The 18420-nt window shown below is 42.7% G+C and overlaps 1 protein-coding gene across 1 annotated transcript in view; it reads right to left on the bottom strand.

The window, feature by feature from the left end:
- Positions 1 to 12642, bottom strand: part of frem2b (FRAS1 related extracellular matrix 2b) — a 68885-nt gene extending 56243 nt beyond the window's left edge. The window contains exons 1-2 of the mRNA XM_058633825.1: positions 7400 to 12642; positions 6189 to 6278 (exon numbers count right to left, since the gene is read on the bottom strand). Of these exons, the coding sequence (XP_058489808.1) occupies positions 6189 to 6278; positions 7400 to 12410 (5101 nt within the window). The 5' untranslated portion in view covers positions 12411 to 12642. The remainder of the gene's footprint in view (positions 1 to 6188; positions 6279 to 7399) is intronic.
- Positions 12643 to 18420: the final 5778 nt, after the last annotated feature.

The following is an 18420-nucleotide window of genomic DNA, read 5'->3' as shown; positions in this document are numbered from 1 at the left end:
ATCCTCTTTGTAATTCAGTTTTTCATCCCCGCGTGAAGCAGCTGCTAACCAGGAATAGCCCTGTTATCAACTCCCAAATGTTTTATCACAAAAATAATTTCCATAACAATAAAATGACTTCCTGATAGTTTTATGACCTGCAGCCCAGATGGACCGTGACACTATAAAACCTCCTTAAAAAACACAACAACTGGACCGGCTATGTAATTAGCCGGAGCTTGCAGCACATTTCATGCATATGGTGATTCACTTGGAAGGTCTCCGGGATGGAGGGATGTTGTGCACCGCAAGAAAAGTGTAGAGGAAACAATTTCATTAATAACAGGATAGAAACACAGAGTGAAACTGCAAAGTCATCACTTGCTGTGTGATGAAGGGTATTATAGGATACACAAAGTCTATTCCAGCCTCACAATGGCATGTCAGTGCATGTTTTTCGCTTACTTTAGCTGTGCTCTAGCACGCTACGGGAAGAAAGATAATCCCACCTAACCTGAGATTAGACAGGAGAGGGGAACAAGAGAAATGGACTCTAGTATGCACTCAGCGTGACAAGCGATAACACACGGATAACATGGACGGTGTATATGATTTACAACAGCAGATGCTCGTGCAGGCCCAAACGGTTGGGAGGATTTATTAGGTTGGGGTACTCACGGAGACCTGAAGTTATGTTGCTACACGGAGACAAAATAACAAACAAAACATGTCTGGTGAGAGAAGGGGAGCTGTGGACGTGCACTACAAAGAAAGAGGGGAAACATTCCTCTCTGTGTAAGAGGATGATCCAGTCAGGAATTTGATCCGTGTTACAGTGCAGAGCCAATTCCAAAACAAAACAGAACTATTGTACTCGGTGGACTACATACATTTATGTACAAAAATGAGTAAAAGGTCTTTAGTTTGTCCATTGTGGGCATAGATCTGACCCCGATACTGATATGAATATAAAAGGCTCAATCTGGGGTATTGATAAACAACAACAGATCATGTGATTCTACACTTGGATTATTTCATCTTCAATATCACCTTTAGAAGATGAAAAATATAATATTCTTGTATATTTTGTTACTTACATTAGCCAAAACGTCTTTATATGCATAGAATCTGTATTTCTATTTAAGGTAACAAACTGTTTTTTTTTTGTTTTTTTAAATCTGTCTCTGCTATAACTTTCCTATGACACATCAGAGTGAGGAAGGAAATATTAAGTAAGCCAACTACTGAAAGCCAATGTGTCTTTAGTTTTTTCTAGGGAAGGGAATCGGTATCGGTCAATATAGGTATCGGTACGATACTGGTCAAAATCAGTGGATCAGATACCGGACAGATGTTTCTTTCTTCTTTTTGGGAGAACAATATTTGTTACACAGTTGGAGAATTATGTCTTTGAAACGACTCAGCACGAATGTGCTAAAATTACTGTATGGGACTAATATCGATATCGGTAGATACTCGCGTTTGTGATATCTGTATCGTATCGGATTTAAAAAAAGTGGTACTTTGGTATTTGTGGTATTTTTGCATTTTATTGTGGTCTGCTGCTCCCATTAAGGACAATGGGACAATAATTCCTAAAATCCCATATTGCTACTTTGTTACGGGTATCGCAAGTCACGTGTGTAATCCGTGGAGAGTTTTGAAATTCTGACCCCGTGCATAAGGAGTGCGTTGTTATGAAACGAAAAATCAATTATCTCTTGGTGCCTTCTTATATTTCAGTGAAAGAAAAAAAAAATTAGGGGGGTAGCGAGTAGCTGGAATGAAAAACAAAGACCCCAGCAGTATGTATCTGTCAGTCGTATCATCCCCGACGCTGACTGACTGGCCGGAGGCAGACAGAGATTCTGCTTCACAAACAACTGCCTGGGAATGCAGAGACGTGTGTGTGTGTGCTCAGGTAAGCTCACCTGAATGCCCCTGAATCCCTAGGAGACAAGGGGAGGGCTGGAGTCTGCTGAAGCACAGCAATTAACTGTCTTAGAATGAATGACAGCAGCCCCCTCGACACACACACACACACACACACACACACACACACACACACACACACACACACACGCACCAATTTAGTTCTAAACAAGACACTTTCCAAGTAATTACAGAGGTTTCTGGCCCCACACACACCCCTGTTCATGATGTTGCTGTCCAGGTGTGATGTTTCTCCAACACAAATGAATAAGTGTAATTTCACTCCTGTGTGATTATTCATTCAAAGCCCTGACAAGCTTGACAAATAGCGAGCACACACGAGCGGCGCTGAGAAAACAAGCACTGTCATCTCGTTTTTGGCACAATTTGTGACTGCAAACGGTGGCAGTTTTGTGAAATGGAAAAAAAAATAAATAGAAAATCAACCGGAGACAATGATGAGAAAAATGGCACAGAGGCTCCACAAATTACCCGTGATTATACAGTTATTGTCTATTTAAAACAATGGGCAGCATCATTTTGATGTGAATTCTGTATTAATCTGAAGTCTGTTTCACCAATAACAAGTCGAAAGTAGCAGCACACACGCTGCAAATCCTGTTATTGTGTGACGCACTAATTAAAACGGATAAGCATTTTGGGATGCAGCCTAATTGCCATATTGTTATTTGTGGCGGAAAGTCCAATCTAGTACTTTTCTTTATGTAATAAGTTAACAGAGTGAAAGAGCAACTTGTCTACAAGTCTCACATTTATCAAGACACTTTTAGCAGTTCTGAAATATCTAAGTGTCATGGGCAAAAAAAAGCGCAGGTCAGTTTTTGCAGCCAATATTTACATATGCTGATAACTGTGCCAAACAATGGGCGAAAGTAGGCCAGGTCCAACAAAGGCATAAATCTGGGCCCTGGGAACACCATTTACAGTTCAAATGACTCTTCAAGTAGCAAAGGCATTGCTGCCAGGAAGAACTCAGGCCTTGCAGCTTAATGTGAGAGCTGAGCTTGTGCCTTGTACCAAGTCCTGAGACAATCCATCCACCTGGGAAACGGATCAACAGCAACGCTGTCAAGCCGCTATGAGTATTCGAGCAGTGTGTAATGAATGGCTCCACGGTATCCATTGATTTTACCTTTGTGAAGCAGACATGCCGTGGTTAAACTAGTGTCGTCCTTGTAATGAGAGCAGGTGGTGAGACAGCTTGGTTTTGCAATTGACAGCGCAGCCAGCAGAATCCCAATAACTGCCATTTGTGTGATGCAGTGATGATTCGGAGGCAGCGGCAAAAGATAAACGTACGACAGCAGCCAAATTGACAGAAAGCTTAAAAAAAAAACGACATCGAGAGAAGAAAATGGTGACAATTATTTAGTGCTTAATATTTGTGAAGTTTGTTATTTCCAGCTTCTGCCATACTACTTTTCTAGCTTTTTCATGTTTAACCCTCTTATTACCATAATGTCTGGATATATTTTGATCTAATGGCTCTTGAGTTGTCAAAAAATGTTAAAGGGAGCAAAGCTCCATCCGTCCATCCATCTTCTACCACTCTATCCTCCACATGAGGGTCACAGGGGGTGCTGTGCCAATCTCAGCTGACAGATCCCCAGATCACAGAAGGTCTAGACGTTACGGTAATGAGACGTACGCATGCCAAATCCTGACAGGGACGAATATTATATTATATAATATTATATAAAGGTAATATCCTTCATTCTCTTTTTATGAGTGTTGTTATTGAGCCTCTTTTTGCATTCGAGTACCTACGGGAAACCACTGGAGCCCAGAGCCCTAGAGTTCCGATGGCTTTTTTAGCCGTGGTCAAGAGACAAGCACAATTGAAGAGCCCCTCGTCATATTCACGCTCTGCTCTGGACGCTCTTGAGTAACGAGCCGCGTGGACGTCACAGAGAGCAGTTCAGAGCCTCCGTCTGAAGGCAATCCTTCTCAGTGAGCGAAAAAAAACACCCCTCTCCTCCTGGACTCGTGTTTTCATGATCTATTTTTACCCATGTGCGTGCGGTAACAATAGCACTTGTTCTTGTCTGATATGCTGGTGCTCAGTTTTGCTTTACACATTTAATACATCATTGAAAATAGCATGTCTCCTGGTAGAGATGAGCCAACGCGATACACAGTCTGATACTGGCCAAAATCTCTGGAATCAGATGAGGAAAAAAATGAACTGCTATATAATCTCTAAAACCCCTAAAATCTGATGTTACTTCTTCAAAGATAGAGGCAAAATGCTGTTAAGAGAAATGTTTGCACCGCCATCCTGTGACCATGATGTCACCGAAGGCTTCTTTTTTAACGGCTGGTTATAGCTGGTTGCATCAGCACAGATGTCTTATTAACAGCTGTTAAAGTTGTTCACATGAGGTAAAGGACAACACCAACATAGGTATTCAAGGTTTTGTTATACAGTATATGCATCACACTGAACAGTCGTACCAAGCCGTATCTATTTATTAGATTAATCTAGAATTGCGAAAATCTCTTTGTGATTGGAGATTGTGTGCCGTTTTTGGACAACATGTATAAATACATTGAATAATAAAATAATATTATCATTATCTGCGTCCATGGCTTTATTAATATACACGCGTAAATCAGCAGGTGATAGCAGGAGCATCGCTGCGTGCACACTCACAGCTCAGCGCAGCTGCTCCTTTAAACTCGCTAAGCAGCTGCAACATGAAAAGCAACCTTTTCACCCTGAAAAACGCCGGGTGCGGTTGGTAAACTTGCCAATGAACTTGAAGTGAGAAGGAGAATGTTTCCCACTGCTGAACATGACAGAGTACAGCTGTGTGCCAGCGTACGCTATGCAACACAACTGCTCAAAGAGCTGGAGGCTCCGTCTGGGGATTTATGGCAGCCACCAGCACAGCTTAAATGTTATTAAAAAGTGTTCACCGTCTGCCTCGACTTCTCACGGCTGGGTCATCCAATAAGACTCCTCGTCATTTTTTGTCAAGCAATTTAGGTGCAACTATGAAGCACAATCCAATTTCAAAGATGACATTTTGCAGACAAGTAATGTGTCTAACTGCAAAGGTTTTTTGTTTTTTTTTAATAACAGCGAGTTGTTATTGAGGACAGAGTGTTGTTGTCAAGTCTAAAAGTAATGTAAATTACTGCAGGAGTGCAGGAAAATCATTTTAATTAACAGGCTTGGATGATAAACGGCTATTTTGGGATTCAAGGATCGAGCATTAAGAATGCAGGAATGAAAAGGAACTTGACGGGGAGAGCGACAACAAGACGTTTCCGTGACAAATAACCTGATTGAGACAGCGACAAAGGCACTGACTGAACGTCATTCAAGAACAAAGGAGTGAACGGCAGCTCAGGTGAAGCACTGTCACTCAGAATCATCTTGTCCTGTGTACTTTTATCATCTCTCATTAGCACACCCATCCACCTGCTGGCAATGATGTTTACCTATTCTTTGAGCAAAGCCACAAATTAGTCCCAAGAGAGAGAAATGAGAATACATGCAGGGGGCCCTCGAGGTGCTCGTGGGAAAAGAGGGCCCCGAATAGAGAGATCTTTTGTGCTCACTCGTCACCACTGAAGGGTAACAGAAAGGGCACACCGTCAGGCACGCTGCTTCTGCTAATCAACAACACTGCCACGAATGCCTCTGTGCATTCATTCACTCAGCTCGTTCCTGATTACATATCTGCAGCTGAAAGACGGGGCTTTGCTGAGTGTTCTCCTAATTACTCAAATTGTCACTTTGTGTACCCAGATTGGAAGAAAAAAAAGAATGGGCGATCATGGAGGGGGGTGGGGGTGATATGCTCTGAGCTACCTACAGTATACTGCACAGTAAGACAAATATGAATGTTCCGATAATGAGGTAAACAATCCGGGAAGCTGTGACATTTGAATCTTTGGCGAAGCACGCGAGAGTTATCTGTAAATAGTAGACTTTCTTCATTTCTCATCCACTGAACGGTCGCTCTCTCACGTACTTGTGCAAAAAATGTGAATCCATGTATGAATTCTTCTTATCTGTGCACACACCTTTTACACAGTAGTTATGCTAAATTAGACTCGGCGGGAAGCACAAGCAACCGTTCTGTTTTCTCTGCATGGAGAAATAGGTGTTTTATAAAACTCCGTATATAAGGCAATAAATAAATAATCAGTCAATAACAAAATATATATATATATACACACAGTATGTTAATACAAGTCAATAGAAAGAGCTGTGTGTGAGGGAAATGTTTAAATGCTAAACTTACCTTTGTCCACAATGGAAAAAGAGAAGATGTCACTTGTAGCATTGTCACCATCCCTCAGAATGTAGCAGATGCTCATGTCATCAATTTCAGCTGAAAAGATAGATGCATTTGTCACTTGTTTGGCTTTAATGACGTGGTAAAATGAGTCTGAATTGCTTCCAGTCAGATTATTGGTCAATGTCCACGTCTGAGACTTGTTATTAAAACCAGTCTGAGGTCTGTGTGATTGAATGAAACAAGCACACTGTGCACAGTGTCACGTGGATGCGAAAAGGGGAAGCTTGGTAACAAGGGCTGTATATCCAAAAGGCTTTGGTATGACAGCGATCATAAAGAATGGCTTGACACTTGGGGCTCAAGCGCATAGTCCTGTTTGCCATCCCAATAGTGTGGAGTTAAGACGTGGGTTCTTTATAGCCCTGGATCAAGAAGATAGTTACGTTTACAGCCTCTTCTATCTTCAAAATTTGATGTCAAAACTTATCCCTTCCAAGGGTTGACACATAAAAATGCATGGCCACAATTTTCAAATGCCCAGGAGAAGGTGTCTTTATTTACCATCTGTTTACGCTTGTGAAACCTCTTGAAATATTGAACTATTGGGGAAATCATCTCACAGTGACTCAGTAAATGCAAGCAGGCAATGTGTGAGTATTGACTGCACACTGGTGCTGCCAGCCTAATATTTACCACTGACCCCAGTCACCACCTCTCGTTTGTTTGATCTGTACCTTTTTTCCACTATGACTAGAGTTTGCAGTGGTTTGATTTAGGCCAGGACTTCCATGCCTCCCTCCCTCTGACATATGCATGTTCAGCATTATTCATCATAATCTCTAAAATGATCTTGGTGCCGCATCCAAAAAAAAAAAAAAAAAAATCACACTACTAATGTACAAATCATTTCCAAAGTCAAATACATTAGGTATCGTTCAAAATATGCACTACCCCAGTGAGAGCTGTTCAGCCTGAGGCACTGACATACTTCCTCTCGGAGAATAGACTCGCTCTCTCGAGTGAAAACAAAAACCTTTATGTTTGAAATCAGCATTCTACAGAGGGTAATACTTCAAGAAGAGTGAGCGAATGTAAAATAAGGACACAAATAACTCTGAGAATTAAAAGCTGTCATCACTGCGAGTCTCTGCTGTGCTGAAAAATCAAAACAGGATGTCACAGGATTAGAAAGCATTTAGAAGTAGCTCTCTTACCTTGAGTGAAAGTGGTGACTGTGGCATTTCCTTTGCTGAGGTTGATCACGTAGCCGTGCTCCGGGGCAACAGTAATCCTAAAGGTGACGGCGTTCTGAATGCTGTCTCTGTCCTCTGCTTTAAGGGTCTTACTGGTGATAACGAACCCCAGGTGACCCGTCTCCAGGACCCGCAGAGTTGGTGCGCCCTTGTTCACGACAATCTGTGGCACCCCGTTATCCACTGGGAGGACTGAAATCTTCATTATCTGGGGCTTTCTTGTCTCAAATACTGTGTCAGGGAAGACAAAGAAGTCAGTGTGAGTGCCATCGGTGACAGTGAAGGAGAAGCTGTCCTCTGCACTCTCTGTGCCATCGTGTTTGTAGCTGATCATGTTCTCATTCAGGTCCTGCTTTGTGAAGGAGGAGACAGGCCTGGTGTTGTTGAAGAGCAGGCGGCCATGAACTGGGATTTGAGTGACTGTGAACTTTAAGAGGCGGTCAACGGTGTCTCTGTCCTCCACTGTGAGCTCAAAAGGCGTGATAAGCTTGTTCTCCCCTTCTGTCACCGCCAGGCCATGCACCGTTACCACAGGCTTTTTGTTGTCCACGTCGGTGATGGAAATGCGGAAAGTGCGGAACACTGGGTTGTACCCATCGGTTACTTCAAACTCAAAGCTGTCCATTTTCATTTCATCGTCAGACGTGTGAATGTAGTAGACTTTATTGCCAGCCAGCTGGAGCTGTGTGAAGGATGAGATGGGTGTCCCAGGTGCGTCGGTGCACTCCAAGTGGCCTCTCGTTGGAGCTCGGGTGATTGTGAAAACCAAATGTTCGTCTGGGCTGTTGAGATCGCTGGTGCTGAGCAGGTCTGTGGTCAGAGTGACCCTGCCACCTTCTTTAAGGGACACACCTTTACTGACCACGTCCGGGAAAACCATGTCAATGCCACCCACTGTCACATAAAAGTATCTGTCAATCAATGGGTTGATGCCATCTGTCACATCAAATTTGATGAGGTCTCGGATCCCCTCTTGTCCGTTATGGATGTACACAATCAGACCTTGATCCAAATCATTCTGCGTGAAGTTCGTTCCAGCTGTGATATTTTGCAACGTCCCGGAGCGTGTCGTTTTTTGCAAATAACCCTGACCTGGCCCGTAGCGAATAATGTAAGTTAACGTGCTGTCATCAGAGTCCAAATCAGTAGCTTTTAAAATATTGCTGTCTACGATTTTCACATCCCCTATTTCAATTTCAAGTCCGTCATTGATTGCCATCCTTGGGGTTTCGTCATCCACGGGGATAATCATAACAATTACTGTTTTCTCCACGCTGAATTTTCCATCTGTGAGAACAACATCAAAGCTGTCCTCTGTGGTTTCTGAGTCATCGTGCTCATACACTATGCTGGAGGCCTCCCTGATTTGATCCAAGGTGAAGTTAAAGACAGGAACGGTGCCAGTGGTGAGCTGATTGAGAATAAATCCATGCTTGGGGGGTTTGCTGATAACGAATGTGAGCTGATCGGTGGGGAGATCCGCATCAGCACCGTTCAGAATGGGAGTATCAATGACTATGTTCATGCCCTCCATAACTACAAACTCTCTCATGTAAATCTCTGGCTTTTCATCATTAGAGGGGATTATGGAGATGGGGAAAAAGTGCCTCTCAGAGAAATTGATGCCATCAGAGCATCTGAATGTAAACCTGTCCTCTACCGGCTCGACTCCTTTGTGAATGCTTTGAACATAGTAAATGTGATTCTGTCTGATGTCCTTGATAGTGAAAGCACTAATGGCCGTCCCAGACCTGGATTTCTCGGAGCCAGGGGCTGGGGAGATATTCTCCACATACCCTGATGTCGGTTGTACAATGATTGTACAAAGGAGGTCATCATCGGGGGTGTCGACGTCGTCAGCGCTTATATGAAGAATATGAATGACGCTCTTCTCTCCCTCGACAACGGTGAACTGCGGCCCCACAAAGATCTCTGGAGCCTGGCTGTCCAGAGGAAGAATAGTTACGTGCACTCTCACACCTGTGATCTTATTTCCTCCAACTGTCCACTCGTCAGACATATCTGTCAGAGTGAGATTGAAAAAGTCCTCTTTTGTGGTAAAGCCTACCTCCCCACTAGTATGAGCATAGACCACAAAGCCATTAATAATATCAGCTTGAGTGAATGTGCCAGAAGGGACACCTTTGACCAGGATTTCACCCAACGACGGCGGGTCCTCAACAATGAAGGTCAAGCGTAGGTCGTCCGTGTCCTCATCTCGTCCCTGAATTACATTACTCGTGATTTCTGTTGCTCCGTTTTCCAGCACATCTATATAGGAGCCAATTGTGCCAGCTGGGAGGCTGATAGTTGGAGTCTCATCATCCACTGGCTTCACATTAATCTTTATAATAATTGGGACAACGTGGATCCCGTCGCTGACATCAATTTGTATTGAATCAGTTGTTGATTCATCCCCATTATGGATGTACGAAATTCTGTCATTTCTAATATCCTCTAGTTTGAAAGTATCCCCCTTTGTCATGCCAGTAAATGTAAACTGTATCTGACCATGCAGTGGCGGCTGCGTAACAGTGAATACTATCTGTTGGCTGTCTGTGTCTGTGTCTGAGGTGTAAAGCTCAGCCCTTGTAATGATATGTCTACCACGTTCTAGCAGAGTGAACCCAGAATTGGTTATTTGAGGCGGCTTGTTATCCACAGGCTTTAAAAATATAGTGAAAACCCCCTCCATGTTGTTTCCAGAAACGTCCTCCACAGTGTACTTAAACTGCAAAACATGAGAGGTAATTCCGAGCTCTAGATCAGGTGGTTTGTACGCTATTTTGTGGTGGTTAATTTGTGCCTGTGTGAAAGTTGCGACCTCCGTGTCTGGCCTCTCTGTTAACACCAGAGCTCCCAGAACAACAGGGTTGTTCTCATCTGTGTCGGTCGGTGGCTGGATGACTGTGTATCTCAGGTCCCGGTCCTCCGAGTCCAAGTCAGTGTAATGTAGGAATTTCTTTCGGAAGTATGTGAGCTGATATTCATGCACAGTCATCTGCAGAGTCGTGCCAGGGTAGAGTTCAGGTGGGAGGTCGTCAACAGGGAGGATTTTGATAATGAATGCGCTCTCGCCTGATTGGTTTGGTGGGTCATTGTCATCTTGAACTCTAAACACAAACTGATCCATTACAGTGCTGCTGCTGTGGGGCCCAATGTGCTTGTAAAACACTTTGCCGTCGGTAATATCCTCCTGCAGCCATTCAGTCACCGCTTTCTCGTACATTTCATCGTCTGTATTAAACTTCCATGTTGATGGGTCTGCCGGGGCCTCAGACTGACGCAGCAGCACCTGCCCAATGGTAGAAAAGGGAGGCTCTATTGTGAATTTAATTGTAGAATCCTCTGAGTCGATGTCTGCTGCACTGAGCATGAGAGAGGAGATGGGCAACATTTGGTTTTTGAACAAAATCAAACCAGTGTTAGCGTTGATTATGGGAGCCTCATCATCGGTCGGCACAACAGTGATGGGAAACAGAAATTCCACCTCATTTGTGCCGTCTGTCATTCTGAAAATGATATTATCACTGTACGTGTCGCTGCCGTCGTGTTGATAAATGACAACTCCAGCGTCTAGGTCAGCTGGGGTGAAAAATTTCCTCCTTGAGCCCAAAACAGTTAACTCTCCGTGCCTCAGCCCATCAATGACAGTGATTTTGACTCGATCTAAATTGTCTTCGTCGCTGATTTCCAAATTCTGCGAGCTAGACAGAGGTCTGGACTGACCCTCATAGAGTAACTGACCAGTATTTCTCGTCACCACAGGGGCTAACGTGTTCATTGGCTTAACAACAATCATGAAAGCAAATGGGTCGGACACAGCCCCCTCTGTGTCCACAACCTCAAACTCAATCTGGAAAATCCGCTCAGTGTCTGAATCCACAGCAGGGGGTTTGTAGGCGATTTTCAAGTCTTTGAGGTCCCCCTGATAAAACGAGGTTATTGGTAAATTCCTATCATCCGTGCTCACTATGTAGCCCTCCTCAAAGGAGAGCGGGGATGTGATGTTGAAAATTAATTCATCAGTTTTAGACTCCACATCCTCTGCGGCCAGCATGTCCATGGTTATCGCGGTCATTACAAACTGGTCGACCTCCATCATCATCATTGCCACAAAGCTGGGTTTAGGGGCCGTGTTCTCCTCTCCCTCTTTAATCCGGACCAAAATTTGGAAAAACTCCTGCTTGAGCAAATTGCCTTCCTTATCATGTAACTCCACAAGCATGGGAATGTAATCTCGGCTTGGTGACTTCAAAGCAAAAGTGTGCTCATAACGGATGTTCATTTTAATAAACTCATCACAGTCCACCATTGTTCCCAGGCTGTCCTCATCCACGAGTTTGCCATACCTGGGCAACACACTGCCACTGGAAAGAGAAGCTATTTTGCATTGTTGTGCTCTTCTATCAAAGGTAAATTCTAAAATTCTTCTATCAATGGGATTACTTGTGCCGAGCAGCCTCTCCACGGTGAGTGGCATATTTTTGGTTAGTACTTCCAGCTGCGTAAAAATGACTTCCACCTCCATCATGAAAGGTATAATAATGGTATCCGTCGGGGTGTCATACCTGAGCTGTAATCTCACTCTGTCCCTCGGGGGACTCCTGGAGCCGAAGTGAGAGTACTTCACCTCGTTGGGGCCAAATTCACAGGGAAACTTTTTCGGAGACAGGTGTCCAGGCCGTTGGGACAGCGGGTCACTGTCCAGCACTGTTATGCTGCATCGATCACCGGGCTGAACTTGGATCACCAGATCGTTGATGGGATCAACAAAGACCGATCTCCCGAAAGGCACGCGGATCCCGTTATTGGCGACCAGTATCGTGTCCTCTGTCAGCTCCGATCTCAGCGCGTAAGATAATCCATAGCTGTCAAAAACCTGCGCCGCCGCATCACCTGTCAGAATCAGCGCGAGCAGAATCAGAGCTGAGCCAGAGCCGTGCAGCAGCGGGGGGATAATCCAAGCCATTTGTGTGGTGTATGTGTGTGTGTGTGTGTGAGTATGTGTGGGTTTGGGTGCGCGCGCGCGCGCAAAGTTCCACGCGTGTCCTCTGCGGTTCCACACGCAACGTGTTGACTGAGTAGTAACCCGCGGCGGTTAAAGTTGCGAGAATGTAAGCCCAGAATTGGATGGTATTAAAAAGACGCGCGCGTTCACACTGAGGTGCACCATTCTCCCTCAGCAGCTGAGCACTGATAACCTAAACTTCATACTCCTGCTTTTGTTGGAGTAAGGAGAGTCACGCCCTCCTCGCAGCTCATTGGCTCACATCTCTGCAGGAATTCCTTTGCCAGGTTTTAAATGGACGTGGACCGTGTCATTCTGGGCAGATGAGAAGGGGGAAGAAAAAAAAAAAAAAAAAAAAGATTCCGCGTGGGTTGGACCTTCAGGTTGAAGAATGTAGGGACATGACATTTTTGTCAAATATTCAAATTGGATTATTCACTTGCACATTTTGGTCATTTTTTATTCTTTATTCTAATATTTCATTCATATTTTGCATTTCTTATTCCTATCTATCTATCTATCTATCTATCTATCTATCTATCTAAAATGTCTTAAACACGTCCTCCTCCTGCATTTCTGTAATCACAGCTCCAGCCTCCCCACACTATGACTAACAGAAGATGGAAAGCAAGCACAAGTGTAGCTGTACAGCAGAGGCTTGACTGTTAATGTGACGGGGGGAAAATCTTTGTCTCCCTCTTGTGGCTTGCACCACTGAAGAGGGAGGACACTCTGCACTCAAGCCCATCATTACGGTGGAGAAATCAAATCTGTTTTGCCATGTGTCGGACAGATTCTGTCCACAAAAACGGAGTGGAGTCACTGTAAAAGCGTATGTGAAGAAGAGCTGGTGGAGAGGAAAGAATTTGCCCACTGACTTCCACACTGGACATGATACCATATTATCATCCCACCGCAGTGCAAAACATATCCCACACTCCCTTCCTTCCCTGTATAAGCATGAGTCAAAAGTTCTGTTCGCTGGTGTCATGCAGGCAGTGACACATTTGCCCTATTTCCTGAGCTGCCTCCCACATCACACAGGTCCTCAGTGCAGGTGTCAGAAGTAAAGAAGAGAGCAAAAATCTTCCCCTGACTCCTGACAAGTCCACACATGATGAAGTGGCCTCTCCTTCTCTGTCACTCAACCCGGACACATTTCCACAGACGCTGCACAGACACAGCAGGGCAGGTCAAAATGACTCAATTATACGGAAAGTCAGTCGAGTTTTACCACAAAGTGTGCCACTGCACATTAGTTTACTTTGAGAAACAGTGTTATTCTGCCCCTTTTAATTCATTCTTAGTCTAACACGTTCTTTTAATATCATTATAGCAGTGTGTGGGGTCATGTTAGGAGTGTTTTATGTATGCTGCTAATTAAGACACTTGTCTTCCCTTATATACTGTTTATAGCAAAGCCATTGACGTTTATCTTGTTTCATATTGTTTTTTTTGCAGCTATTTAATAGCATTTAATTGTCTTTATTTCTACTCTCTACCTGTGATTGTTGGCTGCTGTAACACTGCAAATTTCCTCATGTGGGACGAATAAAAGATTACCTTATCTTATCTATCTACGAATGACATCTGATGTCATTGTGATGAATTATTCTACATAACTTGGTAAACAGCTGCTCCGTGTGTTCAATTTGCCCCACGGCCTTTGTATACATGGCATGTACACACATACCCACGCTCCCATGCCAACGATGTTGCCAGGAAGAATCTGACTTCCACAGTCCCCTCTGATCCCTTTCAGATGATTTTCATTCCACCCACAAGCTCATGGCTGCAACCTTTGTGTCCGCAGCCTCCTATAGTCGCACAGTAATGACATACAAACTGTCTCGCAGCTGGCATGTGTTGAAATCAGTACACAGAAGCTGCCATAACAGACCGCGCCGTTGACTCGCACTGGACAGTGTTGACAGAGTGCAATTATAAACACAGACAGGCAAAGCCAAGGCCCGGCGCAGCCCCCTAGGCCTTGACAGCTCTCGGTTACAACAGAAAATGAAAAAGGAGATGAATAGAAGTTTCTGACAGCAGCTGTGGCAGAGAGGGAATTGAATCATACCCAAGCATTCAGGCTTATTTTAGTGGTGAGAGGAAATTTGATGATATTCTGTCATATCCTATTTACGTCAGTTTTGTTGTAAATGACCAATCCCGCTTAAAAGATGGAGCTGTCAGTCTCCAAAGGAAGTGAGAATCCCAGTTCCACTTCCTCCTGACGTGCAGGTGATTTACTGCAGGGCAAAGCTGCAGAAAGTCTGGCGCAGATGGGAATTGGGCTGAAATATTGCACCTCCGCTCATTTTTGTGTACTACTGTGTGGAATGTTTATCAGAATAACAATAGATGGTTTTAGGCTGCAGTTTCTCGCTGCCGAGTGCTGACAACAAAATATTCAAAGCTCTTTGTTCAGAGAGCTCCTCTGGTTTTTCTCTGTGGCTGTTAGCGCCTACAGACTCAGTTTGTTTTGCTTTGTGATGACTCTGGTGACAGCTAAATATGCTTCTCTCAGCAGCTCAAAGATACCAACTGCCTCGTAGAAATGAATAAAAGCGCATTCACATTAGATGCATCCATAATCTAAAACAATCTTTGCTTTTTTGTGTGGTCGATTGTTTGCATGTGTGGCTAACTCTCAATCTTCTGCCTCACTGTGCACACAGCAACCTGTCAAAACCCTGGGAGGCTTATATCCCCTGCTGTCAGTGTCGCCACTGTTATTGTAGCCGTGTTAACAGACATATACATCATGCTTGGCGCCTTGAGTGCTGAGAAGTGACATCACCCTGTCAACCTGCAACATGGATAATGAGGGGGGGGCGTTTAAGATGAACCATCTGTGTGCTCACTCTCAGCTAAAATCTGAATCTAATAAAAAAAAATCAATTTATGTTCATAAAGATTTATTTTCTTATCTTGCACAAGAAAATAGATGTGCAGGTCAAAAAATAATAATAAAAAGTTTACAATATCATGTTATAACATTGTAATTACATTACATGTAACACTGACATCAAAATGAGGGTGTAATATTCATGTTTGCATAAAAATCGACAAACCAGTCAATTTACAGGTGAACAGAATCGCATCATATTTCCCTATACTGAGGTGACCATGGCACTTTAGAGCAGTAAAACAATAAAATAACTCCAATCTCTGTGAAAAAATAAAATATTTTTTTCTAATATTATAATACACCTAGTTATGCAAAGCTACACAATGTAAATTCTATACATTCATTGGTTTATTTGACAGAGACAATGCAAAAAAATAATAATAATAACAATAATGCATAAAGTTTTCCCAGGCAATGTTGACTTTTTTTTATTATAATATTTTCTTATGTTAAATTATTTAACAAAATATTGTCATCCGTAACATTTTAAAAAGTGCATAACCTACTAAACCTATATTTGATATGAATGATGTATACTGTTAATGTAAAGCTCATGCTGTATTATATTCTGGTTCTTACTGTCTATATTGTGTGTTCTGTACATTTCTATTTTATTACCTCAGTATCTAATACTTCTCTATATATTCATAGATGTTTGGTGTGACAGAAGAGGACACAGGGCGCGCGGCAAGATGGAGGCAGACGATCTGCTGCGGCGACCCCTAAATATAGAACTGGAAAGAAGTAGAAAATGTATATTCGTAGATGTCAAAATACACGTTTATTATTTTGTGCCTACATTGTAACACGCTTATAAATATCTATCTTATCTTAAACAAAAATACACACTTTTTTTTTTTACATTTAATTTAATAATTGTATATGTGCTGTATATAAGTGTGTGTGTGTGTGGATGTTGTTTAATGTATACATTGTGTCTGCGGCCTTTCTTTTTTTCATGTAACCCCACTGTTTGTCCCAGCGCCGTTGCTAACGTGACTCCACTCCGACAATTGCATGGATTTAGCAGGTCTATTTTCGGTCGGTGGTTATTCCTCGGAGATTATACAACCCCGGCCTCACTGAACTCTTCAAGGCTATTTTAGTTCATTACGTATCTGTCAGGAACAATTCTTTTGATGATTGAAGCCGGAATGCAGGCAGCAGCTATACTCTGATGTCCCCCTCTAATAAAGAAGTCAATTGTGTATGGTATAGAAATACAATTCACAGCCGTGCTGGCATCCATATCCATCTTCTTCAGCTTATGTGACTCTGGGGACACTGCAGAACTAAAAAGGCAGTGGAACCAGTCAACTTTAATCATAATCTTCTTTTTTGGTGCACCCCTATTCCCCCGGGCACATGTAGACGCATGTGTTGTGACCATAACATATGGCAAGAGTGATCACAAATGCTTTCAAGTCAAGTTAGATTTATTTACAGCATGCATACATTAAGAATAGGTTCATCGCAAAGTGCAGCGCAGAACACAAAGGGAAGAAGAGTAGGGTGAACTCCAGTGTGTGTGTGTGTGTGTGTGTGTGTGACAACATTATATTACCCTCCATCTCAGACTTAATAAAGCTTTATTTTCAGAGTGAAACAGAGACGTGATGTTGTGACAGGTTTTTGATTGAAGTCCCATTTTAGACCTCAAACATCTCTTTATCTGTGAATTAGAATACCAAATTTAGAACGTCTAAAGGTCACAGATGTTGTCTTCATGCACAGTTGGTAGCACAAAAATAGAGGAGCTACTGTATGTGTTAAAAATATTGCACTGGATGTTGATTATAATGGGCACAGCAAAAACAGTGTGCGGATTAAAACAAGCACACATCATCGTCATGTGACTGGCAGCAGGTTAAATACTGTACTTTAATGCTTTACTGTTTTCCCAAGTATTATTTACCGTTGTGTCTGCTTCTGCATGACGCTAACGTGTCAACAATGACAATCAATGTGATCCATCAAGACTGGATCAGTTCTTTAGCTCATTCCAAAATGTATTTGATCATGTGCCTTTGGTAAATTTTAACAATTTATTTAATCATACCGGCAATGTCGTAAAATGTCTTTCCTTTTCACCAACTATATAAACACACCTGAGCAAAAAGTACTAAATGTTTAAAATCGGCTTGAATTTGGGAAATTTAGCACAGTTTAAAGTTCACTTGGCTTGTTTTTTATGAACAAAAAGAAAAGAAAAACATGTTTATTTTGCACAATTATTGTTAGATGCTGGCACATGAACTCCTGTAAGGACATTGTGTTAGAGAGAGATTTTAACAAAGTTTGATGTGTAACACTGTGCCTGAAAGCTGTTCACAGCAAAAAAAAGTAATTGCCGGGACACTGATTCCATCATTGTATTCTACCTAACCTGACCGATATGGTGCCAGTTAAGGACACCAGCAGACATTTAATCATTCATCCGTAGCCAAAAAACTGAGTCTCTGACTTTAGACTTTCACACGTTATTAAAACATCTAAAATGTGGGCTTCCTGTGGAGGTGTGGATCCCTTCATGTCAAAGGTTACATCATTTAATGGGATTGCTGGCAGATACCCTGCAGGTCTGCCTTCTCCTGATGAGTTTTAAAACTGAGAGGCACTTAAAATGTATTCCCACCCTGCGGGCTTGAACTCATTCTTTTTCTTTTTACAGTGCAGTAGAAAAGAGAAATGAGAAATCACCTGGTGGGAGTCACCGCGTGACCTCTTCCCGTTGTTGAAAAACCAGCAGGCAAAGTTTACTGTCAGATTTCACTCATGATTATAACACAACAGACGCTGGGACTGTGCAGGGTGTGTGATTTCCCAAAGGGACTAACAAAGAAGAAAAACCTGTATCATGTACTGTATTTTGTAATATTGGATAAAAGTTGTATAAATCTGTAATAATTTATCATTTGTAAAACATAAATAGTTTTAAGAGTACAGTCACCTTATTGTACGAGTTGTGGAGGCCCCTGTTTTGGACCACTATGATTCTAGAACTTTATTTGTATAGCACCTTTCATACAAGGATTGCAGCTCAAAGTGCTTCACAAT

The sequence above is a fragment of the Solea solea genome, chromosome 7, assembly GCF_958295425.1.
Source record: "Solea solea chromosome 7, fSolSol10.1, whole genome shotgun sequence".
NCBI classification, from domain to species: domain Eukaryota; kingdom Metazoa; phylum Chordata; class Actinopteri; order Pleuronectiformes; family Soleidae; genus Solea; species Solea solea.
This window is presented reverse-complemented; position numbering and strand designations above follow the sequence as displayed.